At 45.2% G+C, this 26,984-nt stretch overlaps 1 protein-coding gene across 1 annotated transcript in view; it reads right to left on the reverse strand.

Annotated features, from left to right (window-relative positions):
• The window catches only part of RTBDN (retbindin), a 133,961-nt gene that overhangs the window by 43,517 nt on the left and 63,460 nt on the right, over nucleotides 1-26,984 (reverse strand). The window contains exon 3 of the mRNA XM_085654476.1: nucleotides 6,102-6,201. Within this exon, the coding sequence (XP_085510602.1) occupies nucleotides 6,102-6,201 (100 nt within the window). The remainder of the gene's footprint in view (nucleotides 1-6,101; nucleotides 6,202-26,984) is intronic.

A 26,984-nucleotide genomic window follows, 5' to 3' on the forward strand; every position in this document is an offset into this window, starting at 1 on the left:
AGAATTAGATGTCGAACTCCCTTCTCTTACACTAAAAGGACTTTACTGTAACGCATGGTCCATCCATAAGCATGCAACAGAGATGTGGTATTTGTTCACGTCTTTACAACCTGACATTTGTTTTATCACTGAAACATGGCTGCACCGATTGGCTCTTACTTGTATTCCTGTTGCGTTTCCAGACAAATATAAGTTGGTTAGACTTGATAGAGAAACCAAGATGGGAGGTGGAGTCGCTATAACTCAGGGGGCATAACGAAGGCCCCCGCAGTGTGTGGGGGGACCCCAGGCTTACCCATACTGAGGGGGTGTGAGGGGCCCCCCAGCATATCTTGCAGGGGAGCCCCCTCGCGTTTTGTTACGCCACTGCTATAGCTTTCCTGGACTCCTTGAAGGTGATTATCGATTCTGTTCTTTATGATTGGATGGAGCGATGTGTTTTCAAGTTAGAAACTAGTCACGGTGTTCTCTGGAAGGGTGCTCTAGTGGGCTGCCCTTCTGGCTCTAAGAAGGACTTCAGCCACAAACTAGCAAAACATTTAGCACCTCATGTACTTGCCATGGACAAGTTCCTCTTGGTGAGAGCCTTTAATTATCACACAGAAATTGTCTCTGACACTGAAATGTCCCTCCTATTGACTAATCTCGAAATGTTAGCTTTACATCAGAAAGTTGTTGGTCATACCCCATGGCTGGCCATACATCGGGCCTCGTCTTTGCTAACGTCCAGCACCTCCACATTGACTCCCCAGAACTCTTCATATGGACCAATCAGTTTTCAGGTTCTGGTTAAGGGTATTCACCTAAAGCCAAAAAGACTGGCTGTTGTATGAGGAGACCCCGGAAGCAGTTCATTCCAGAGTCTTTTGAACCAGTCTTTTGTGCTCCAAATCTAGAAAACACTCCAGATATAAATTCTGCTTTAACCATGTTTCAAGACTATTTCTCTGCTAGATATAGATGTCCCTTTTAAACCGAGCTCTCCTAAGACCATCAGACATAATGCCACATGGTACTCAGTTGAATTGAGGCATGAAAAGACGAGCTGTAGAAGATTAGAACGAGGATGTTGTGCCTCGAAATCCACCGCTGATAAAAAGAGATATAAATTAGCCTTAGGGGTTCACCATAGTAACATCAGGGAGTGCATAAACTGAGATTATACACCATCAGCAGGATTGAACAAAGTGAAAATTCTGCTAAAGAACTGTTGATGGTACTAAATTAATTTGCCAAGCCTCTTGCCTGCACCTTATTTGCTCCAGCTTCTCAAATTCTATGTGATACCCGGGTGAATCATTTTGAGGCGAAAATACATCAGAATTTTTTTACCACCTCCTTACCCTTTACTGATCTGTGCATTAAAAAATCCTCCACCCAGGGATTCTTTAGCAGTGCTTAAAAGTTTTGAGCCTATCGCTCACGTGCAGGTGTCAGAACTATTGATCAAAGTTAAATCAGGTCCACCTGCTGATCTCTTTCCTCCTTATAAAATGACTGCTCTGTCTACTTTACTCACCCCTACCATCACGTCCTTATTTAATGTATCGTTAACCTCAGCTGTGTGCCACTGGAGTGGAAATCTGCGCAAGTCACACCCATTCTAAAGAATCCTGACGCTGACTCAAAAGAGCCTGAAAATTATCGGCCTTTTTCACTCCTTCCTATCTTGGGCAAGGTTCTTGAATCCTATGTGAATAAACAACTTTCATCCTACTTGGAGGACCACCATCTTCTGAACCCCTCACAGCCTGCCTTTAGAGCTTTTCATAGCACTGAAACAGCAATGGTGACAGTAGTCGTCTCTACCAGTCTATCTCTAGATGCTGGAATGCCATCGGTAGGAAAGGACCCTTTTGTATGGTCACCCTCCCACTTTTTGCTCTAATAGTGATGGTTATGACTCTGAAAGTGCACTTGATCCTGCTTCCCAGGCCCCAGTGCCAGTGCTCTTTCCCTAAACCTGATGCATGTGAATTGGCAACGCCAGTTGCCAAGGTCTATAATGTTCTCAGAAGTCCCAGTGGTTCCCATGGCAAGGGTGTGAGTCACAGCATTGTTTGTGTGACCCCAGTAAACTGATGACAGCAGGCCTGCCATTGCAGACTGCAGGAGCAGTGCAAACTGCTAGAACTCGACTTTCCCCCCACCATGTGTGGCAAAGTCAATGCACTATTTTTAATATATGTCAGTCACCCCTGAGGGAGGCCTCCTGAGCCCAGGAGGTAGGGTGTATTATATTAAAGGCAAGGACATATCAGTGCAAGCTTATATATCCCTATAGTGGTCTTTACCATTTAAGGCTACTATAAGTGATAATCAGTCCATAGAATAACACGGGCTGGCACCTGGGCAAACTCGAGGTCGCCAGCTCGAATATGGTCCAGCCGGAATATGTCATATATGGTAACAGTGTGTCTCATCATTCCTAACATGAATCTTGTGTCGAAGATGATGTTTATTTTACCCAGGTGGCTACCTTAGAGGTTGCCCACCTGGTTGCCCAAGCCTTTCCTGTGCTCTAGCTGCCAGCCCACAGCTGCTGCTGCCGCCCCCAAGGCAGGAATCTGTCCCCCTGACAAGAGTCGGAAACAATAGCCTGGACGGGAAGGAGGTCAAACCTCCCTCCCTGACAGGATGGCTAGTGAAGTGGAACATCAAGGCGGTGAGCTTCAACGCCTTCGACACCTGTGATATGCAACCAGGCTGCCTCCCAAAGGAGGAAACAGCCTTCCCCAGACACATTTGCACCCAGGCACCTCTAGGGAGGGCTACCTGGTCTGTACAGCTAAGAAATGATTCTGCCATTTTTAAAAATAGCAGAATAGAGGATTTCGGGAAGAAAAGGTGACCCACAACTCCAGATGTGGCCACCTGAGGGGCGGATTAGCAGCAGGGTCTAGTAGTCCATTAGGCACTTGCAACCACACCCCTAACACCCATAAATCTAGGATTGAAGGGCTACCCCTGACAAGATCCTCAGTTCTTATCTGACTTCCAACAAAGGACACAAGAAGAGACCTGGGTCTGCAACAACAGGATTTGCACAAACCAAAGGTGTGATACTATGCACCTGTGGCAACCTTCCTGGAACTGCATGACTGCGATTCATCCTGGACCAAAGCTTGGTTCCCCCAGACAGAGGGACCCCTTTGAGAGCCAAAGGCAACTCCAGACTACCTTGGACTAGTAGCATTAGTCCCTTGCACTCCACAGGTAAAAACAACGTACCTGAACCAAAGAGTCGCTGGCCATCGGGCCTCCCGAGGGATCGCCCAAAAGTAGACAGTCTAGCTCATTGTGGGAAACGTAGTCCTGACCTCCAGTAAGTTTCTGGCAGCTAGCATTCTCCTCTGGAAGTCTGTTGATCTTACCACCACTGCCAAGGTTTGTTAAATGCCAGTTTGGCAATCACACCCTTTACTCGACGCTGCACCTCGAGGGAACCCCGCAAAACCTTCATCTGACATCAGTAGCGGATTCGTTGTCGACTCTTTGCACCCGATTCCCCTCCAGCACTATGTAAGCAGTAAAACAAGCTCCCCACAACGGCTCCCACTTCAGCTCCAAGGCCAGCCAGGACAACACTGCACCTGGGCTCCTCAAGCCAGATAAAATCGAACTGACTGTTGTGGCTTGGTTCTGAGACATGCATCACCTTTACCCTCCTTGGGTTCCACGCAACTCGACCTGCAAGTACTAGTACTTTTTCCCATTGACTGCAATGATAAAGTTTTCCACTGATTTAATTTTGCTTCTAAAATCCATAGCTCTTGTTATTCGTATCCGATTGACTTTGTTTTGGTGTCTAAATTTATATAAAAATCTGCCTTATTTTTTTGTAAATTGTTGAATTTCTTTCAAGCCATGTCAATTACTTATTGTCCATATTTGTACTTTGAAATGCTTAACACGTGTTCCTCTAATAAAGCCTGACTGCTCTTTGCCACTCTACCAGGACTGAGCTAAGGATTTTTTATTGTGCATCGAAGGACCATCTTTTGGGTATTGTGAGAGTTTTGCATGGTGAAGCATAACCAGAATAACCACATAATACTCAACCTTCCTACACCGGCTATGTTGGTCCTTCTGGACCGGTCAACGGGGTTTGATACCATCTCGCATTCCATCTTTAGGCAACAACTTTAAGATAAATATCCAGGGGAGAGCCCTAGACTAGCTTAAAGACTTTCCGAACCACAGGACCCAAATGGTCTCATTTGATGCCTTTCATTCAATTATCCTACTTCTGGGTAAGGAGGTCTCCCAAAGATCTTCCTTGAGGCCCACTCTTTTTAACATCTATGTGGCACCCCTTGCCCAGATAGTTGAGTCCTGTTGTTTTGAAATACTCTAATAGGCAAATGTTACCCAATTAATCATCTCTTTTGGGCAAAAACCTCTCTGCATGAGAAAAATTGCACATGGATGACCCATTAATGTCAACAGCTAAAATGGAGACAAGACTGAGATCTTGTTGTTTGGAAAAGCTCTAACATATTGGTCGGATGATTGGTGGCCCTCTGAGTTAGTATCAGCGCCTCCTCCCAGGAGGACGGCTAACAATGTGGGTGTCCTTGACGAGAACCTGTCCATGAAGGATCAGGTCATGTCTGTTTCTGACACCTGTTTTGGTACCATGTGCTTATTTAGGAAAGTATTTCTGTGGTTCCCGTTAAGATCCAGTAGACCTCTTACTCAAGCTTTAATAATCAGTCGTCTTGTCTATGGGAATGACTTAGTGTTAGAAGCCAATGAGTCCCTTCTCTCTAAACTGCGGGCCGTTCAGAATACAGCTGCCTGCCTGCTTAGCAAACTTCCTCCAGGCTCGCCATCGCCCCCCTTGCTTATTTCTCTCCCTTGGCTCCGAGACAGGAAAAAAACCACAATCAAACTTCTTTGTCTGACTCATAATTCTCTGGCCGGTGAGGGTTCCGTCTAAAGAGTAACTTACTTACTACTGCTCTAGTAGGAACCTGAGATCAAAAGACGAACTGCTATTGTGTCCCTGTCGTATCTGTACGTCCAGATACAGTGGTCGATCCATTTCATACCTTGTCCCTTACACTGAAACAGGCTTCCCTTATACATTCGCTCCTGTGCTGACTTCGTAAGTTTAAAGAAACATCTGAAAACCTGGTTGTTCTGACTGGCTGTTCTGTCTTGACCCTGTTAAGCGCCAAGATACTCCTTTGGGTGTGAGTCATTGCGCTATACTAAATGCCCTTAATTTAACACTGAACACGCCATGTCAACGTAGACACACGGAAACCTTAGACTGCATACATCATTCCTTTGGAAATCCTCAGAAGCCTCGCACTGAATTCATCATGCTAACTTAGACCACCAGAAACCTAGTACCCATGTCAACATAGGCCCACAACAACCTGATACTGCCAATAACATACTGGCGTAGACCCACACAAACCTGACATTGCCCAGGCCATGGCAACACAGAGTTAAAGTAACCTGAAATCAAATGCGCCATACCAACAAACGCCAGGCATGCAGCTTACCAACATCGACCAACAGAAATCCGTCAGTGTGCACACACATCATACCGGTGCAGACTCAGAGAAAACCTGACACTACCCACACTGTGCTAACGTAGACCCAACGCACATTGAAGATTGCGCACATCATGCTAAAGCCGATCTAAAGTGTCTTAATGTGCATACACCCTGCCCACGAAGACATGCAGAAGACTGACACACGAGACACCCTTTAGCCGTCCCAGAGATACACCATGCCAATTTAAGCCCACACATTGTGAATAACGCTTTCCATATGCCAACAGAGACCCACCTAAACCTAACTCTGTACCACGCCCCCTGACGGCTTTGACACCACGACAAGGGCCAAAGCTGTCGCAGATGTGCAGCTAACATTTTTGCATTGATACTTTAGCTCTGCTTCGTTCTTTTCTTACGTTCTCCCTTCCGCCACGTGCTTCTTTGCTACTTGGTGAAGTGCGCATGCGCAGTCTGCAGTGCGCTAGTTCTCATGTCCCGCTAGTTACTGCATTCGCATCATTTCCAGACTCCCACCTGACGCAAGAGGTCGCGAGCCCACTGACCCCCGCCCCCGGTCTGGCTACTTACGTGGCGCTGAGGCTCCGGCAGCGGTTCCAATGTATGTCGTTGACGCTGGACACGGGGAGGCTGGACAGCTCTCGAGCCACGTCCGCTGAGCAGCAGGCGTCTACCGAGGACAGAAAGAGGCGGGAGGTGAGACACAAACACACCAAGCCAAAGAGTCAGCAGTGTTTTAGAAGACCCCTGTGTACCATGTAAACCAGATTAAACTAGCTGCTGCTGTGGGGGTTTGGACACAGGGTGACATTGCCACCTTTCTATGCTGCTTTTCTGCTCATCTCAGTTTTGATTTCGAATTAACAGTGAGTTACTTGGGCAGAAAGGCCCCATTTTTATTAGTTTTAGCTAAACAAAATACACGAAAATGACTGTGCACTCGGCATTAATGACACTTGTGCATGAGCTTCAAAACCACAGATGTCCTTGCCATATTGGAATGTGAACTGAACAGCCAGAAAAGGCGTTTTTAAAGAAGTTTGTTTCAAATCGGATGTCTTCTCAGTTGTACCTGCACACACACAAGGCTACTACAGGAAGCCACGGTAGTATTTCAATTAAAACTTCATTTTTTAATTTCGGTTTATAAAAAGAATTAAAAAATATCAATCTTAAAACATCACAAAACAACAGTACTTTTCTTTAATCGGTAAACAATGGAAAAAAGACAGGAACGGACAAAGTGTTCTGTTATATCACTGAAAGCATTAAGTGGTCCAATTTCCTCTAAATTAAATCATTTCTGCGTCTCTTGATGGTTCGTTGTTTTGCTCCTTGTGTCTACTTTCCCATTTTTGATTTAGAATAAAGATTGATACTTCTCATCGACCATTCTTTCTCTTATGTCGAAGTGTTGAAGTGTTTCAAGCAGCTCTAGGCACTGACTAGTTCCCCTCCACTTTAAAGCATACCATACTTACACGCATTGGCAAAGCCAATAGGGCTTGCCTTTGGGACCTATTGACTTTTTTCGGGGATGCAGTGCAGCATGGCTTGAAAAATAAATAAATAAATAAGCCTACGATACGACTAGTCGTCATTTTCTAGGTGTTCGCACGCGTCTATGACGAAATGACACAAGGGCTATTTTCTCATTTTGCTTGCTGATCTGAGTTGTATCGAAAGAAAAAAGAAAGGTGGCTGGGTGGTGGAAGCAACACAGATGGGAGGGGGAGCAAAACCGAGGGTGGGGGGCAAGCAAGATGTTGGGTGGGGGGTAGGAGGTCAAGCAACACAGGAGGTGCAGGTGGGGAAATCAGCAGTGAGGGCACGGGTGGGGAGAAGCAACACAGAGCCTGCTGGGGGGAGAAAGATGGAGGAAACGAGTGGGTCGGGAAACAAATGGATGTGTGTGCGCAATGTGGAAATGGGGATGGGAAGAACCACATCAGCAAAAAAGTACTGCTGGAGGAGTTTTAGCACAAGCAAGGGCATGGGAGAAGCACACAAGTAGGGCAATAACAACATGAGTGCGGCAGAGGAGAAAGAGCACATGAAGGAGGCTGCTGGAAAAGACATTTATACTAGTCAACTGCTCAAACAAAAACGAAAAAAGTAGTGCCCGGAAAGAAAGCAGTGTAAGAACACAAGTGAAGAGTACATGTTCCAAAGGAAGATAAACACACCAAGTGGTAATGAAGGCCACACTCACTCATAAATGTGGTGTGCAAATAAGAGATCATGAGGCAAACCAATGGTAAGCAATGGGTGGGCATTAAGTCCACTGTAAGCTAACAAAATGTCTCACAAGTGACAGTGCATGCGCTGTCTCATGCGAGACCCGAAAAGTAGTTCCCTAAATGTAAGCGGCGAAAGTCATCCAATAAAAAGGATGGTAAAAAGCTATTTTCAATGGGGCGAACGACAGGAAGCCACTGAATATGAAGAAAGCAATGTAATGTCTCCCTTTGAATTCGAAATAAACTCAGCATGTTCAATCAAAGCCTCGCACGATTTAAAAGATGGCGCCCTCTCCCCAGGCTTCTGAGACAAGAAAATGAGGCTCAGAGTGGTCAGATGGGCTTGTCTCCTCAGGTGAGCAGGCACAAGGCTTGGCATCCCATATGAAAGTACGAACAGGTGTACTTAGGTATGCAGTACAAGCAGGGGTGCTACCCGAGGTGCCCATAACTGTGTACTTTAAAGATAAACAGATCCAGCATTCCTATTGTAGAAGGTTCGTCATTTCCGAAGGCCAGTTTCGTGGGAGCTTTATTTTGGAACCCGAGGAGCCAAGAAACGTTTTGTTACTTAATTATGTATTTTTCTATTTTTAGGTATCACCTGAGACAACACATGCACTGTTGCATGCAAGATTTTTTTTGTAACAGGTAAAAAGCTTTAAGATCACCCATTACTCAGCAATGGTTGGCTTCACTGCACCCTTATTTATTTCCTTTCATTGGTTCGCGGCAGCTGGTTTCATTTTGCCAGTCTCCCTACAGACTGCTCGCCAGTCGCATTCTAGCATCAGTTCACCACCGGTCCATGTGAATTGATACTGTGCAGGTCACTTTCTTTACTCAACTCCAAGATCTGCTTGATTGCAATTGAGTTGACTGAAATCCCCCTGAACCTAACTCCAGTTTTCAAATTGACAGGAGTTTGTGCTGGCTGTGTTGACATTGTGCTACCTTCTCTCCTAGCAAATAAGCCACCATTTTGACATAAATTCTTAGGCTTCATGCGGATAGTAGCCCAGCCAACCACTAAGTACTGCATGCCCTTCAATCAGCTCTGTTCACCTGTAAAAAGACTTGACTGTTGAATTAAGTGCCAGTTTTCAGCAGTTAAAAAGACCTCAAAATATCTCCCCTCGCCTACCTCAAGATGCTCAAAGGACTACTGTTGATGTTTTATCATCCCGACCACGGTGCTGCCTTGGACACCTAGCCAATACATACGACTTCTGGGATTTGAATTGCCTTTATGGTGCAAAGCATACCCAGCACCAACAAATCTACCCTTCAAAGGCCGTGACCCCCTTATGTTATGAATAAGCGTGCCCCACACCTCTGATCAGGACCCTTGTGATCCACTTAGCAGGACCCTCTGTATATTTCTTTGCCTGACAGACCTGGAGAGGTGGGAGTCTTTTGTGTTTTTAGCCCATTGGTGGTGGACCTCTCTCCCCTGGTTTTTGAGATTCATTGAAAACCATCTGACCAGTATAAAGAAAGGGCATAAAAACCAGTGAAGGATGGAATACTTGAAATAGTCTTAGCCACTGGTAATCTCTAGGGCCGCATCCCAATCCATTGGTATTTGACACACCGTGCCACCTCAGTTTGGACCCAGCTATATGCGAATCACTCTTGACCCTGCTCCAGTAGGAACAGTCCAGCCCTACTGACAAGCCAGGTCCTCCCTGAAGTGGAAAACAAGCAACTCTGGAACAGTTTCACACTAATTTTGGGCTTATCAGCTGGATACAGCTTGATTCCAGTTACGCAGTGTGCACTGGACCCACTTCCGGGCATACCCGTCACACTTAGGGCAACACAATAAGTATACAAAGCAGTGATGGATGGAATACACTGGAGCGGGGAGTCCAAGTTATTCAGGCTTTGATTTTTTTTTGTTGAAAATATATTTATTGAGCAACAGACAAAACAAATTACATTTACATCCTGCATCCATGTGTCATCTGTGCATTTTTCAGAAAATAGTCTAAGATCTGGTGTCCAACTTACAAAGATCCGCCTCTCCATCAATACGTTACAACATTTCCAACCTTGTCAATGATTATAAGCGACCAAGACAATCAACCTGTGCCCCGAGTGGTATGTACTGCACTTACAGAGAGCAGATCAGTATAATACTCCATTAAGCCCTACCCCACAACCACCCCCCTCCCCCCAATCCCAAACTAACTAAGAACATTGGTGCCGCTGCACGGGTGAACCACCCCCGCCGATGTAGCTGCGGCAGGTGCTCACCAAGCTCCGATACCCCCAACTGGGGGGGGGGGGTCTGTACCGAGGAGGAGGAGGAAGGGAAAAAGAGAGGGGGGGGAGGAAGGGGGAGAGGCAGGGGCAGGGGGGAAGAAGAGAAAGGGGGGAGGTGAAAGGACACATAGAGGGAAGGCAGTAGAGGGGACAGGGAGGCAAATCACGCTGCCTCTTTGGGAGGACCTCGAATCGCAACGTCAACCTGTGCACTTTACGTGTGGAGATTGAGCAGCAACAGTTGAGTGTTTGACTTTCCTCCTGAAGTCTGTGATGTCATCTTGCCAGTCAGGATGCGTCCACTAAGCCCATCTACACCTGCTGTTGGGAGAAGTTTGTGGCATTGTGTTCCACAAGCCTTGTGGATCTCCTTTCTGCATTTCTGTCAGAGGTTTTGCTATGTGTTCTTTTCTTTGCCTAGCAAGCCCTTACTTTGGGCACTGAAAAAGGCTATTTGTGTGCCATCTCAGCTTTTCTGTGGCTGCCCGATCAACCTACTCTCTTTGAGTCACTGGGCTTGACTCGTTTCCTTAAAGGTTTACAATATATATATTTGCTCATGCCCCAATGGGACCTTAACCTTGTGATGACGATTCTGATGTGTACTGCTTTCGGGATGATACATTCTTTTCTTTTACAGCTCCATACCATCAAGACTGTTTTTCTGGTGGCCATTACATCGTCCAGGAGAGTCACTGAGCTTCAGGCTCTTTCTGCGAACCCTCCATGAACCATATTATTTCCAATCAAGTTGGTCCTCAGAAAACTTGTCTCTTTCCTTTTCCTCCCGAAAGTGGTCACCTCTTTCCATGTTGGCCAGAGTGTCACTCTGCCTGCTTTCTACGCCCCGCCGCACCCTTCCAAGGAAGAGGAGAGACTCCATCACCTAGACTGTAAACGAGCTGTCTCCGTTTACATTGATCATACAAAACCTCACAGGATAGGCAAACAGCTCTTTATTGAGTTTGCTGGGGCAAAGAAGAGCAAGGCTGTTCAAAACGCATCGTTTCCCAGTGGATTATTGTATGTTTGAAAATCTGCTACGCTCTGGCAAAGAAACAACTGCCAGAAGAGCTGTGTACCCATTCCACCAAGGCAAAGGCTGCCACTACTACATTAGCTTACAGGGTCCTTGTCTTGGACATCTGACAGGCAGCCATGTAGTCGTCTCCGCACATGTTTATCATACACTACTGCCTTGACCTTGACAGCCAGGTCCAGCGTGATGGACATTTTGCCAATTCAGTCCTCCAGGACTTTTTGGTCTAGCCGGTTTGCAGTACCCCCTCAGGGGACATATTGCTGGGGTACATATTCTAAGGTAAGCATTCTGCATTTAGAAGTCTCTATCAGATGAACACGTTACTTGCCTTTAATCATGCCTTATATGGAAGAGACGATATCTAACTGCAGATTCCACTGTCCCTCTTACCCACCCTGCTCTGCGAACTGGGCTCTTCCCCCAAAAGACCCTGCTAGATTCTGCACACTGGTGACAGCTGATACATTGGTTTTAATGTGGCGTAACGTATTTGGCATGGAAACAGTCACGAAAGAAACTGGTGTCAGCGTGCCGGGATGGCGCTTATGAAGGCACTGGAACGTGACTTCTGACGCAGAGCCGACTGACACCACCTACCGGAGCGCAGATATACTGCTCAAGATTTTCTGGATCCATCTTACGCCTGGGGAATATCTAAGATGATGAATCTGCAGTTAGATAGTCTCCACCAGATAAGGCGTTTACCAGAGGTAAGTAAGCCAAGAAAGGCTAGGTATTCATGGCCGACTTATAAAAATGACAAGTCCTTTTGCTATGGATGAGCTATAGCGTTACCGCGCCTTATTGATACATTTAAATCCTGAGGCCAACTGCCTTGGTGGCAACCTAGCACCCACGCTCACACGAAATCTGATGTGGAATCCAGCCTTCCGTACTCGCTTCGACATTTTGTCACTCTACAAACTTCTTGAATAAACAAATATTAAGCAGCTATTCACCTTGGACATTGCAGGGTTGTCAAGCCCCAGGATGCCCCGGGTCCCTGACATTCCGTCCCTTCTCGCCACACACAGATGGAAGTTAACTGTTCTGAGTCTATTTCCATCCGATTTGCTTCATTTGAATCGCTTAATCAGGAGAACTAGAAACTAAAGCAGCTTAGACGAGTTTAGGAGCCATTACTGCACCCTCCCCATGGCCCCTGAGCGTATGCTCTCACATCTTAACCTAGCTGGCATCGGTGCCAGCTGGAGCTCAGCCCAGAAGGCCAGAGCCAGTGTGTGGGTCTCAGCAGGAGTCGCAGAGGGCGCTCCTGGGCAAGGCAGAGGTCCTAGGAGGGCCAGTGCTGGAGGTCGAAAACAGGTGCATTGGCAGAGCCGGGAGGGGGTAGGACACGTTTTAAGGACTTTGGGGGCCCTGGGCAAATGTATTTTGGGGGCCCCTGTTGGGTCCAGCTTTGATTTTATGATCCAGTCTCAGCTCTTTCATGCCCTCTTTGGTAAAATTCTAAATGTGTGTACATCTGATATTCAGGGATAGTGATGTGTGTTTTCAGTATGTAACACAGCAGTAGTTCACTGATATTACTGTAGATACTTTCTGACACTCTCCCATTTGTGAGGTCCTGTATTGATCTAAAATAAACTTGTTATATGAATGTTTCATGAAACAAACACATTTTGTCTGCAAAATGTCTGTAATAGACTCTCATACATTAAAATGAATGATAGAAAAATGCTATTAACAACAATCTGTTCGAGGCCATGAGGGCAAGACTCTCTGCAGAACAGAGCTGGCTCTTTCAGGGGGCCCCTGGGCCAGAGCCCACTTTGCCCATGCCTTAAAACGTCTCTGGGTAGGAGTAGCAGAATTGCAGGGGTGTTGAATGTCGGAACTGGGGCGCCGGTGCTTTTCTATTACTGAATTAGTAGGCGATACTGGGGGGCGGGGGCATTGGGTGCTCCAGCAGCTCTCTGTGAGGGTCCCAGTATTGGTGCAGCACAAGAAAACCCGGGGAATGTTTGTGGTGAGCCGACAGAGCTGAGTGTGGTCCAAGCAATAGAATAGCAGAGGGTGCGGTCAGTGCTTTAAATGGGCAGGTGCTGTCTGGTACTGACTACCTGCACTTCTTTAATTTGAAAGGTAGAGTACCTGCACTTCTCAGTACTGCTGCAGTACATTTAATGGGAGGGTACCGGCAGAAGCAAAAGAGGTACGCTAAATAGTAACTGCGCTTTTATATGTACCATTTACAGCGATGGGTGCTGTAGGGCAGGATTGGTGATGCCTGTTGGTTCAAGAAGGAGTGGGTCGTTTCCAGCTCTTGCTGCGTGTAGGATGCCCCATTAGTTGCGGGGTGCGGTATGGCGGATGTGAATAGGATCGGGGTGCACTGATAGAGGGGTGTATGTGCTCCAACACTAGCATAGCAGAGGGTGATGGAAGTCTTGAGTGAGACACATTGGACAGAGCTGATGCAGTAGCAGAGGCTGCTGGGGACTAGGATTGGGTATTAGGGTGGGGTAGAATCAAAGGATGTGTGCATCGGTGTGAGGTGCCTGTTGGATCGAGAGGGTTCAGTTTGTATACATTGTCATTCTTGTCAGTGATTGGCTTCTGAGGCCCGGGTAGAGGAGGGCTTAGAAATTGGGAATAGGATTGAGATTACAAGGCGTTTGGCTACAGACGGACAGGTGCTGACCCTTGGCCTCCTGGCCGGCTGCCCATCGGATGGACCCAGCCCCCTCCGATCCCTTGCAGGGATTTGCCTGTTTGGCCTGGTGACAGATGGGTCTTAAAGAAAAAGTGCTTCACCACAACTCCTAGCTAGTGTTTCTAGGGCAGAGGCTGAGTTTGTGTGAGGCTCAACGAGTCCGCTTCTAGCAGAGACTTGGAGAAGGCGGCTGTCGAGGCGATGGTGACAGCAAGGTCTGCCCGGATTCACGAGCGGCGGGACTCTGCCCATACGGTGTGTGCAGAGATACGAACTTATTGAGACCAAAGACCAACATTGTGTCTCTAGGAATTTACTAGAACTCACTCTTCCAATGTGATGTTTCCACCTCCCAAATCTCCTCCTTGGTCCCACCTTTCTGGTGATTAATGCTCAAAATCTGGAGAAACAGCAGCTTAATGACAGTGGGAAACATTTTGAGAAGGTGAAATGTTTCATAATTTTTTTTTCTTTAATTATGTGGTGTTCTGTAAAACATATATGTACTATACTATGTTTATTCTGGGTCAAGAATCCCAGCCCTGTGATTGGATTAATTTTTCAAAGCTGTGCTAAATAAAGACCCTTGGCCCGTTCCTAACTTATTAATGTCTCTATTGCTTTCTATAACCAAATAGGTGATTCCAAAGACAGGGAACCATTAAATATCCATTTACCCTGGCAAATGGCTGGCAATTTGCAAACCGGTAAAAACATATGGTATTTGAGGGGCTCTGTCTCCTACGCTAACCTACAAGGAAGATTCTGTGTGAGGATTCCTGCTGTCCTGTGTGTAAGCCCTCAGTCCTCTTGTGTTTTTTTTTACCTCAGTTGTGTCAAACTAACTGGTATGTCAATAAAGTTGTTTCTTTTTATTAAAAGGTCACTCTTCAAAAATGTGTAACGTTTAATGTTGTGCTGTTGAGATTGGTTTGTTTTACTATGTCCACCCAGTTTCTGCCATTGTATTGTTTACTGTCAGCAGGAGGCTTCACACATGCCCACATGGTTAGTCAGTGACACTGACTGGCAGGTAAAATATAAATTGATATCTCACAGGTGGTAGCCATATCTGTATGAAACTTGAAAAGCATATCTCATTATGGGTACATATATGGCATCTGCAAATCATCTGGTGAAATGTTGTTCCCACGGGCCTGACTTAGATTTTGGCAGAAAGGCTACCCTTTGCCAACCCGAAGATCCGCCTAGAGTCTGGCAGACCTTCAGTGTGTAGATGGCACAGACTACTCTGTCTCCGCTGCCTACGTACAGCTTCGACGGCCTGGCGAAGTACAGGCTGTCGGCAGTGTGGCCATGTGGCAACCTACCCTGTCTAGATTGGGCACACACATGGCCAGCCTTTACTGCCTGTCACTGCCAGCTGGTAAGGGACATTGAAAACTTTTAAATGACAGCCACACCATGGGAAAATGCTCCCATGGCAAGGGAGTCATTTGTTTTTTCTTTTCATAAAGAAAATCTCGCTTTGAGGTTTTATTCTTGAAAATAAAACAAAAAGTTGTAATTTTGACGTACGGCTCAATCATGTTGACGAATTAAACTTGCATTGCATTCTGAAGGATCACCGTGACAGCGGTTCCTGGAAATGCAAGAGAAGTCCACAAGGACAGCCGACCTCTCTAAATACGGCATGTGGAGTACCCTCGCCATGGCAGGAGTAAAGTACTCCCCCATGGCGACAATATTTACTCCATCCCTCAAGGATTAAAACAGCCCTAATATCTTTATTTTGTAGGAGGTTGTGAAATGGTATATCAAAACATCCATTGTTATGCTAATGAAATTCTCATAAAAAGCCTACCGGAAATGTACCATCTTTTCCCAAGTATATGAGGAATGATCAGGTTCTAATGAGCCCAAGTGTTTGTCTGCTCTCACTGGGAACAGCATTTTTTTTTTAGATCAGAGGCCTGCACACTGGCCCTCACTCACCAGTTCCTGATCAATGAATTTCCATTTGAGGTGCAAGATTGAGCAGAACAAAAGACAGGCGCTTTTGTCGACAGCCATAGTCTCTTTCCATCTTCAAATGCGGGGAAAGTAGCCTGCAAGATTTGATATGGCTGATACTACCTACCACTGCGTTTACTGAGGTGACTGTGTTGTCCAATATAGAGAGGTCAGGTTAGAGACACAGTATGATTGGTTCAATTTAAGCTTTACAGTGGACAAATATAAACACATCACCCCTCTGTAGCTCCTGTCAGTGGGACGAGGATGTTTCTTAAAAAGCGCCCTACCGTCTAAAGTGACAAGATAACGAGTACTCCCTAAAACGACTATGTCTAAAAACAAAGATTGTGGGATGCAACTCCCAGCACATCCCTTTGACCAAGGGGGGTTGGCCTGCTGTCAGCATCTGGAGTCCCAAGTTCCTGGTAGTCTGTGTAAACGCTAGTCTCTAGAAGAACACGCGGAGCCAGATCCTGCAGTGTCCCTCTCATCTCTGTGCTCAGCTCTGCTCAGAGGGAGTAAAAGGCGCCTGAAAGTTCATGTATGATTTGCGGGAATCAAAGCCACAAGTGGATGTTAGCACTTCTTAGATACCTATAACAATGCTAAGACCAGCTGGAAGACTGGAGTGCAGGGGCAGATTATAATTGAAGCTTCACCACTGTGAGCTCTGTCCAGCTCTCTCAGGGACCCTGATGCTTTCCAGCTTGTTGGACTTGCCTCCTGGAGGGAGAAAAGCTTCACAGCTGCTGCTAAAGAAGGATGGAGTGAGGGCAGCGACACTGAGCACCCGACAACATGTACAGCGTACAGCACTTGGAGCCTTTCGTTCTCCTTTCATAGGGTTTACTTTTATACCTTAGCAGCCTATCCTACTTCAAGGAGCCTTCGTGAAAAAACACGTGGACGCCAACTGATGAAGTTTTGGCTTCTAAAAAAAAGGGTCGAGGGCTAATTGTAACTCCAACTTGGCTAACCAACCCCATATGATAGCATGGAATCACGCGCTGGCTTGCTTCCACGGTGCCACTGAAAAGTAGAAATGCATTTTACCATTTAATGATCGACTTGTATTGGTTTCATTGGAAACAATGTTAGCAGTTTTACCATTGGCTTTGATTGGAAAGGTTAAAACAGTTCCCTTTATTGTATTTTTTAGGTTTGGTCTAGAGACAGCTTTAGCTGTGTTGCCACCCTCATGGTTTTGCAAAAAACAAAAATAATAATAATAATGCATATCCTCTTTATCAATTTGTCTCTTCAGATATCGTTAACATTTTGCTTTCACCGACTAACGCATACAGCCTGGGCCAGTGGATCATCCACTCCCCCTCCCCTGCCATTGACTCTCTTCGCTGAGTTGATGGCATTTGTGCATATGTGCATGCCTGCCTAAAAAAGAGCTCCACTTCAGAGCCAGAGCTGAAGGGCCAATGCCGCTTTCATTCTGCTTGCTCTTCATTTTTTTTAATGTGCTTCTGTGGTGTCATTTGTTTGTTTTTCCTTTTTGTTTTTGTAGAAACATGTGCGCACCACCTTTAAAGGGCCTACCATTTTTAATGCGTAATTCTTATACTTGCAAAAAATAAATTAATACATTGAGATCAATTAAAGAACAGGTTTGCCAAGACCAGCAATATTGCTTTTGCCAGTGCTTGCTTAATAGCTAATGTATTTTCCTTTTTGTTTATTTGACTCAAATTCAATATTACATTGTTTAGGTCTCATTTGAGAGAGTGCATGCACGGTCTCTTGTGAGACATTTTGTTTGCCTACAACGGGCTTATAGTCCTGACTCATTACTTACCATTGGTTGGCTTCATCATCACTATCGTTTCCTTGCGTCTCATTGGTCAGTGAGTGCCGGTTTCACTTTCTCTTCATGTTTGTCCCTTCCATGGAGCATTGGCCAAGTACAGTTTCCTGTCCATGGTCAGTTGCCTTCCACTGGTTCCACGCATTTGTTTATTACATTGTAGCACTCCATAAGAGTGCATGTGTTTGCAGGTCATCTCCCTTCCCCTACATGTTCTGCAGTACTTCACCTTGCTGCTTGTCCATTCCACCCCGTATGGTTGCCCTATTGTCGCTGCTTGCCCTGTCCCCTTGTTGTTTGACCATTCTACTTCCTCCCTCTCCCGCCATTCCGCCATTACTGGCTTGGCCCCCCTCCGCGTTGCTACCCTAGTGTCGTTTGTTGTCCCATCTCTTCCCCCCCCCACCTCCAGTGTTGTTGCTTCAGGCTGTTCCCTCCGCCCTTCCTCCCCGTCGTTGCTTCCCCCATCCCTCTGGACCATTCCCCCACCACAGACTCTAGGACAGCAACAAGACCGAAACCTGGCACCTCCCTGGTAGATGGCGCGATATAAGGCAATGCTCTTTGCCTCAGCTCTCTGCAGGAGTCCCACTGACTCTGTGGCACACTAAGCCATCTAAGGCAAAACCCATCACCCCCATCTCTCTGTGGGACTCCCAGCGCCTCTCTTGCAAGCGGGGCAATATTGTACTACAGTCCCTCATTGTCCCACTGACGACTTGGAGCTGGCATGAGCTTGGGCAAATTACCCAACACCCACCAGCTTCCCTCTAACGCTTGGTATGGCCTTAGGCCCACCAGCTTCTCGAGGACACTGTAAGAACTTGGCCATGATCTGTGGCAAATTCGGTAATCGGTATGATCTTGGGCAACATGTGCTTTGCTGCCATTACACGATGCAAGAGGTGCCCTGAGCACAAAGATTAAATTATGACTCCGAGGCCTCAGAGAAACGCGACCGCTCACAGCCCCCGGGTCTGTGCTCGACCGAGATAACGACGAGGCCTCCCGGCACGGGTCCGTGACAGTTATGAAAATGTACTTCGATGCAAGATGTGATTACAGGAAAGTGGCGAGCGGGAAATATAGGCCAATGATCGGCCACTTCCGCTGACATCTTTAACTATGAAATCATCTAGAACTTAATTTAAGGAAATGCTTTCAGGAAATGGCGTGCAACCCTGCACGCTCCTTCAGAGCCAGTGTGAATTTAGTCAGCGGAACTCAAATAGATTAAATGTCAGCAAAGCTGATGATTCAACACTTTGATAACACAAATGTCCCCTGTGTGCAATACCAGCTCTTTCTAACAAGCATTGGCAAAGTCACTAGGTCCCGCCTATTTGAAATCAATGGTCTTTTTCAATGTTTTTTAGCCATGTTGTACAGTAGCGTGGCTGCTGTGCATGGCTGAAAGTAAAAAACAAAGCTCTAAGATGCAGTCAATGCTGGCTGCGTCATAGTGCTTTTTGTACTTTCAACCATGTGAAAATTAACATTCACAAAACCAAATAGCTCCACTGTTTGGCTTTGTCTATGTTTTTTAAGACATAGGCGAGATGTATTGGCTTTGCCAATGCTTGATTTTTCTTGCCATGCTATTGCTATCTGAGTTGTTGTATCCATGCACAATCAACCCACCCCCAATACACAGAGAGTGAGTCTATATTGATCAAGGGAACAGAAAGCTTGTCACTAAGTCCCTGCCAAGGTGCGCTTCTGCAATAATTCACGTACTGGGCCAGGGCTGGGTTTGCCAGGGTGGCCTTTTTATTGCCAACTAGAAAAACAGATTGTCTTGCATCATAAAGTCACATAATACATTCTACAGTGTATCTGAAGGGCTTCTTTAATCCCAGCGGTTTCTTCATACTCAAAATTGCATTAGGACAGCGTAGATCTCACAGAGGCGCTGCCCTTTTCCATCACTTTATTTATTTCATTTTACCCTGCATTCTCATCTGTTTTTCAAGCAAGAGGGTCGTTTTCCAAAAGCCCAGCTGTGATTTGTAAGTCAGGTTTTGTGAGGTTGCCTCAACTCTTAGAGGATGAGGTGGGGGAGATAAGCTTCTCTGTGCACCGGGCCGGGGAGATGTGAAGAAATTAAAAGATAAGCTTCTGTGAAAAGCGGAAGTCTGTGTGCTTAACAGGCTTGATGCCAGCATGGTAATTCTAGCGACAAAATGAACGCAAGGAGCTGAGAGGAAGCACTTTCAAAATTCAATTTAAGAATAAATGTACATCAGTGATTTCTGTGTTGACAAATAATTATTGTGGAAATCCGGATAGTTATGGTGAACTTTGGGTGAGTGCATGGCTTACTATTGCTTGGGTTACTTGTCGCTCTTTACTTGCGTGTCATTCAGGAGCTTTCTTTCCTTATCTTTGAAGCACCGGTTCTTTACCATCCTTTTGGTTGGTTGACTTGAATCCATCTACTGCTCACGTTCAGTGAACTATTTTTTTAGGTCAAGTCTACCAGACAGTGTAGTCTGTTGAGTTGGTAAAAAAAAAACTATTATGGGCTTACCAAACAAGGACGGAGGCGTGCGTATAGCCATCTCCCCACCTTACCTACAATTTGTGGGTTTTATTGTGCCTCTAATTTTCTTTCTTCTTATTCAGTGGCTTTCCTTGTCCCAGCTTGTCCATTTTGTGTCTGTCCCTGACCTGGACCATTGCCTCTTTACCTTCTCTCTGACTGGCTGGCTTCTAATCTTCCATTGCTCACTTTGAGGGAACTACTTTTTTCTTTGTGACTAACCACTCCTTGAGAGTGCATGTGTTTCCCAGCTCTCTCCCTCGTGTGCTTCGCCCCCATGTCCGTTTTGCAATATCCCTCGTATTACCAGCTTTCGCTCTCTTGTGCTTCTCCCCAATCAAACTCCCTTTCTACCCTACACTGTAGCTATCTCACTCATGTGCTTTTCCACCAGTATCGTGTTGCTCTCTCACCTGTACCGATTCATCCCCATTTGAAAATCCATTGCCCCCACGCCCACAGTCTTTTTTTAATTATTTTTGGGGGCTGGTGGGAGGACCAGGCAGCAAACTGCTGCCAGCCCCTCTGCCTTAAAGTTAGGTGTTTTTGTGCTGCTTCTTTTTTCATTTAGTTTTATTAACCAATCGAACATGGATTGTTAAAGCAAATAAAATGGTACTCACATCATTTTGTAGGCGTGCATTTTGTAGCCTACAAAATGAAGCATCTGCTACAGCTGTGCTATTGCACCTTTTTTTTTTTGGGTCATGCTGAACAGCATTTTGTTGATGTGGTACAGTATAATCTAAGGTATTGCCAAATGCACTAGGTTGCAAATGGAAGGCCTATTGCCTGTACCAATGCTTGTTTATTTTGCCTTTAGCACTCCACAACAGTGCTTTTGTTTTCTTACTGTGCTTTCTCCTCACATCTCCGTCTCACCTTGCGTTCTCCCTGTTGATTCTTGTCCATTGCTTTCTTCCCATCCCTACCCTGTTCGGCTTTTTGGTTAAGTCTTTTTTTCTTTTTAAATAAAATAAAAAAAGTTTACATTTTTCTTAATGTAAGCTTCTCAACCTGCTCTATTGCTCCATCGCCCTAAACACCCCCCCCCCCGCTCCACTATTTCTCCCTATCCTATTTTGAGTTACTGGTATTCGTTTTTGAGGAATACCATGTATTTTGGTGCTTTCACAGTAAATACCGTACTCGTATCGCGTGTTAAAGTAACCTTCAAGCATTTAAGAAAGGGCCCGGACTTCATTGTACCTGGTACTTACCAGGTGTGGTAAACTCTGCACGCTCACTACGCATCAAGAGCTTGTGCAGGGGTCGGAAACCTCCGGCCCACTGATAATCAGGGCCATAGATTCCTTTTTATCTCCATGACAGTCGGATGTATTCATATTGTTAGATACTTTTTCACTGCATTCGTTTTCTGTGTTGAGAGCATATCGGCGCCCGGTCTGTGTCCAGGGGTGCGGGCGCCACACCAGATGTTCAGATTAACCACTGATTTATGCTAATAGGATGACTCCGGCCTCCAAAATGCGATGTTCTATGGGCCATATATTTGAGTTCGAGTCCAGGCTTTCCCAGACTAAGCCTTCTATCCTTCCATGGTGGGTGAACTGTATACTTTACATTTGCCGTTAGTAACATCTGTTTATTCCACATTTAGAAATTGTAGAACAAATCTAATATTTTGCACTCTCTTACAAATGAGTTATTCTTATATAAAACAATTTTTGTGTGCGTTTTCTTTATGTAAAATAGTTTTACAACATTATCCTGAAAATCTGGCATGCATTTGGGCCTCTTAGACCTATGTTGCGCACCCTTATTATTTTTCTTTAAGATTATCTTCTCTGACCATGGTGAATATTTGGTGGTTCCTTCTTGCTTGAGAGGTAAATGCGGAATTCTTTGTTCTCAAAACACGCAGTTCAGTGGCATCTAGTCCGCGCAAATGACTGTCTCTGGTAAGTACCAGGGAACCAAATTGCATTCACAAGCAATACAACAGCGAATCATTAAAAAAATCCAAGAGCAGCATGCAGAGGGTATGAGAAATACTGTTGGAAAAGTGTATAGATCTAAGAGAGATTGCCCCACTTTTTTTTCTTTTTCAGAAGTGGCTTTCAAGGCTAAGGAAACCCCTAATTTGAAATATGTCCGCCCGCTGCCAAAACTCCAATCCATAATTGAATCTTCACCCCCTAAAAAGTCAAAGTCGACCAGGCCTCATATAGAGATATCCTTGTCTTTACACCATTCAGCTCCAAAGGCAGTTTTCTCTGTGCTGGCTTCTGGAAAATAAAAATCTTTCAGATTGTACCAGAGGGTGAATACCCTCTCTTCATCCCTACGAGGTCTGGTGGTTCAGAATGAAACACCCCACAATCTTCTTTGTCACTCTTGAAACTAGTATCCGTGCATAACTTTCACGTTTTTCTTCGAGGGCAAGCTCAACCCTTCCTCCACTTCCATTCCAACAATTACTGACAATGATGTATGTTGAGACCCCCACTGAGATATGTCTCCATTGTGCTCAGCACTGAAACATCATTGGATTCTTGAATGAACTGGTGCATTGATTATTAATTGATTGCGAAGGCGACATTCTATGTGTAAAGAAATTTGAAGTTGTTGGCCAATCAAAACCTGCACAGATTGCAGGATCTTTCCTCTTTGGAGCTTCTAGCACTAGGCCTGTACCGCCTGCTGACGTCAGTGTCTTTTCTGGCGAGACGCAGAGAGCAAGAAGAGATGAAGATTGTCTCTTGCTTTAACACTTTCTCAGTTAAATTGTTTTAATCCTGGCAAGAAAAAAACAACTTACCCAAACTATGGACAAGTTGAAGATATAAACTGTTCAAAAACACTCCATCACAATGCTGCAACAACCCAATAACCAGCTACCGTTCCTATCACTTGTTGACTGTATGTTTGCCGTTGACCTTGCATGGCGCTCCGCTGCCTTTTGGCTAGGCGCACACAATACAAATATCACATACATACAAGTTTTTGGAAAAGAAGTAGGAAGTCTGGTCTAATAACCCCTTCTTTGTCAGCCAACACAACCCTGTGAAGGTTTTTACTGTCAGGAATAGGTTCATGAGCCCTCCATTCTTGCACACCGTGCTCCTGGAGTCAACGGATCATTGAATAACGAGGGGAGAAAAGGATATACTGAGGGTGACCATTGTGGTCCAGTGTAAACTAGATATCTTGGAATTCATGGAATTCATGGACTATAAACTCACACATGTCCTTGCTGTTTGAAGAGAGAGAGCATGTATCAAATCGTTCCTTTTGTATAGCTCAAAGAAACAGTTAAGGCCTCCTAGAATGGCACTGCAATATTTAATTTTACAAACCATTCCTAGATATGGGACTTTAGCTTTTGCCAGGATGTTCTAGATACCATTTGCCAAATATCATTTGATGGGATCGGGTGATTTTGGAATGGGACAGATTAAGCAATGCATCATATACTGACCATTTAAACTGCTAATATCATGGAAACACCACCATATGGGACTCTTTAAGCCATACGGCAATTTAGATGTTTTCCATCAATGGGGTTGTGATTATAAGAGTTTCACCATGTTCTTAAACCTGAGTATTGACCAGTGTCGTCCAGAGTCTAAAATGACAGTAATGTGTAACAGTGCTCCAGGATGAAATTGAAATTGAAGCTGAGAGAATGTACACATGCTTGGTCCATACGGCCATGCACACTGCTAACCCCTTCCAAACTAGTGCACCTATACCTTTCTACCAGCTGCCTGTGGCTGGCTTTCCAGACAACCTACTGATGCTGCCAACTAAATACAAGTGGTACAGGGGATGGTGCTTGCACTTTTTAGGCGCTACCATTTGGACCTTCCTTTTGAAGTCGCTTTGCCTCAGACAGGTGACACAAAGTCGTGTGAAAGCATGAATACCCACACTTTCTGGCAAGTGTGGGGATTAGCCTCATTGTAAGTCCAATGCAGAATTGGCTAAAAAAGTATTTTTTTAAAAAAGTAGCACTTAGAATTTGCGTTGCTATACCATTAATCCCTATGTTTTTGGCTCTTCCCAGTCACAGGCCCTTGCCCCACCCACACAAGTGAGGTATCATTTTCCCCAGGAGACTGCGGGGAACGCTGTGGGGTAGGACATTTGAGCCGGCACGGTGATTCCACACACAAATATGTGGAAAATTTGTTTTTTCAGCTAAATGTGAGATTTGCAGGGGATTCTGGGTAGGAACCCGTTTGGGGGTCCACGCAAGCCATAACTCGCTGAACTCCCCCAGGTGTCTAGTTTTTAAAATGTGTGGGTTTGGTAGGTTTCCCTAGATGGCCGCCGAGCCCCGAGCCAAAAATCCACGGGACCCCCCTTGCAATACCAGATCACTTTGTGATAGGTAATTTTGATGTCTCCTCAATATGTTTTGGGCCCTTGCCTGTCACGGGTACTTGGGCCACGAACACGAGTGAGGTATCATTTTTATCTGGAACCTGGGGGAACGCTGGGTGGTAGGAAATTTTTGTCAGCCCGCTGATCCCACAACTTTCCCACACAGAAATTTGAGAAAAAAGTGATTTTTTCAGCTAAATTTGAGGTTTGCAGGGGATTCTGGGTAGGAAAACATTGAGGGTCCATGCAAGCCATATCTTTCTGGACTCCCCCGGATGTCTAGTTTTCAGAAATGTGTGGGTTTGGTAGGTTTCCCTAGATGGCCACCAAGCCCAGGGCCAAAAACCCAAGTGACCCCCCTTGCAAAACCAGGTAGTTTTTATGTTAGGTCATTTTGATGTCTCCTCAATGCGGTTTGGGCCCTTGCCTGTCACGGGTACTTGACCCACCCATGCGAGTGAGGTACCATTTTTATCGGAAGACCTGGGGGAATGTGGGGAGGGTCTAATTTTGTGGATCCACGCAGATTCCAGAACTTTCCATCACAGAAATGTGAGGAAAATGTGTTTTTTGGGACAAAGTTTGAGGTTTGCAGATGATTTTGGGTAACAGAACGTGGTGAGAGCAACACAAGCCACCCCTCATGGATTCCCCTCGGTGTCCAGTTTTCAAAAAATTATAGGTTTGCTAAGTTTCCATATGTGCCGGCAGCACTAGGGTTCTAAATCTACAGCTAGGCACTTTGCTAAAAAAGGGTCAGTTTTCACTGTAAAAATGTAGTGTGTCCATGTTGTGTTTTGGGCCGTTTCCTGCCGCGGCACTAGGCCTACCCACACAAGTGAGGTACCATTTTTATTAGAAGACTTTGGGGACCGCGGGGTGAGTAGAATTTTGTGGATCCACACAGATTCTAGAACTTTCCATCACAGGAATGTGAGGAAAGGTGTTTTTTGTTTTTACAAAGTTTGAGGTTTGCAGGGGATTCTTGGTAACAGGACCTGGTGAAAGCAACACAAGTCACCCCCTCCTGGATTGCCCTGGGTGTCTAGTTTTAAACAATGTATAGGTTTGCTAGGTTTTCCTAGGTGCCTGCAGAGCTAGGGTTCAAAATCCACAGCTAGGCACTGTGCAAAAAAGGGTCAGTTTTCACTGTAAAAATGTGGTGTGTCTACGTTGCATTTTGGGCCGTTTCCTGTCATGTGCACTAGGCCTACCCACACAAGTGAGGTACCATTTTTATCGGAAGACTTTGGGGAATGATGTGCGTGGAATTTTGTGGATCCACACAAATTCTAGCACTTTCCATCACAGAAATGTGAGGAAAATGTGTTTTTTTTTTTACAAAGTTTGAGGTTTACAAGGGATTCTGGGTAGCAGAACCCGGTGAGAGCCACTCAAGTCACCCCATCCTGGATTCTTCTGGGTGTCTAGTTTTAAAAAATGTATAGGTTTGCTAGGTTTCCCTAGGTGCCGGCAGAGCGAGGGTTCAAAATCCACAGCTAGGCACTGTGCAAAAAAAGGGTCAATTTTCCCTGTAAAAATGTGATGTGTCCACGTTATGTTTTGGGCTGTTTCCTGTCACGGGCACCAGGCCTACCCACACAAGTGAGGTACCATTTTTATCGAGAGACTTAGGGGAACCCAGAATTGTAGAGCAACTTTTATTACCTATCGACTTTCTAAGCATTTCTGCCTTCCTAATGTAAGACTGTGTAAAAAAGAAGTCACTTTGAAAAATGTCCTACAATTCACAGGCTAGTATGGGTAACCAGAACTTCAGAGATGTGCAAATAGCTACTGTTTCTAAACTCTATTTTGTTCCCATTTTGGAAATACATAGGTGTCTTTGATACCTATTTTTCACTCTTTATATTTTACCAACTTAATTGCTATATACCCAGTAAACAATGAAAAACCACTGCAATACGCTGCTCAGTTATTGGCTCTGGGTTCCTCGGGTTCTTGGTGAACCTACAAGTCCTATATATCCCCATAACCAGAAGGGTCCGGCGGATGTAATGGTATATTGCTTTCAATCATCTGTCATACTTAGAAGAAGCTACAGGTGAAAATGTTGGCACAAATGGCTGTTTTTTTCAACTCATTTTCAATTTGTTTTATTTTCAACTGTTAGTTTCTATAAAAAAAACCTTGAAGGATCTACACAAATGACCCCTTGCTAAATTCAGAATTGTATCTACTTTTCAGAAATGTATAGTTTTCCGGGATCCATTATTGCTTTCACACCCATTTCTACCACTAACTGGAAGGAGGTTGAAAGCACAAAAAGAAGCAAAAATAGGCTATGTCCCAGTAAAATGCCAAAACTGTGTAAAAAATGTTGGTTTTCTGTAAAAAGTCTGCTTGTCCCTGAAATCTGGGAGGATGATGATTTCAGCACCACAAACCCTTTTTTTATACCCTTTCCAGGGGAAAAACCAAACGCTTTCTTCTTTAGCACTTTTTCCCCATTCCCCCCAAAAAACAAATTTGCTGTATTTTGGCTAATTTCTGGGTTTCCTCCAGGGCAATCCACAAACCCTG

The sequence above is a fragment of the Triturus cristatus genome, chromosome 4_1 (genome assembly GCF_964204655.1).
Source record: "Triturus cristatus chromosome 4_1, aTriCri1.1, whole genome shotgun sequence".
Classification (NCBI taxonomy): domain Eukaryota; kingdom Metazoa; phylum Chordata; class Amphibia; order Caudata; family Salamandridae; genus Triturus; species Triturus cristatus.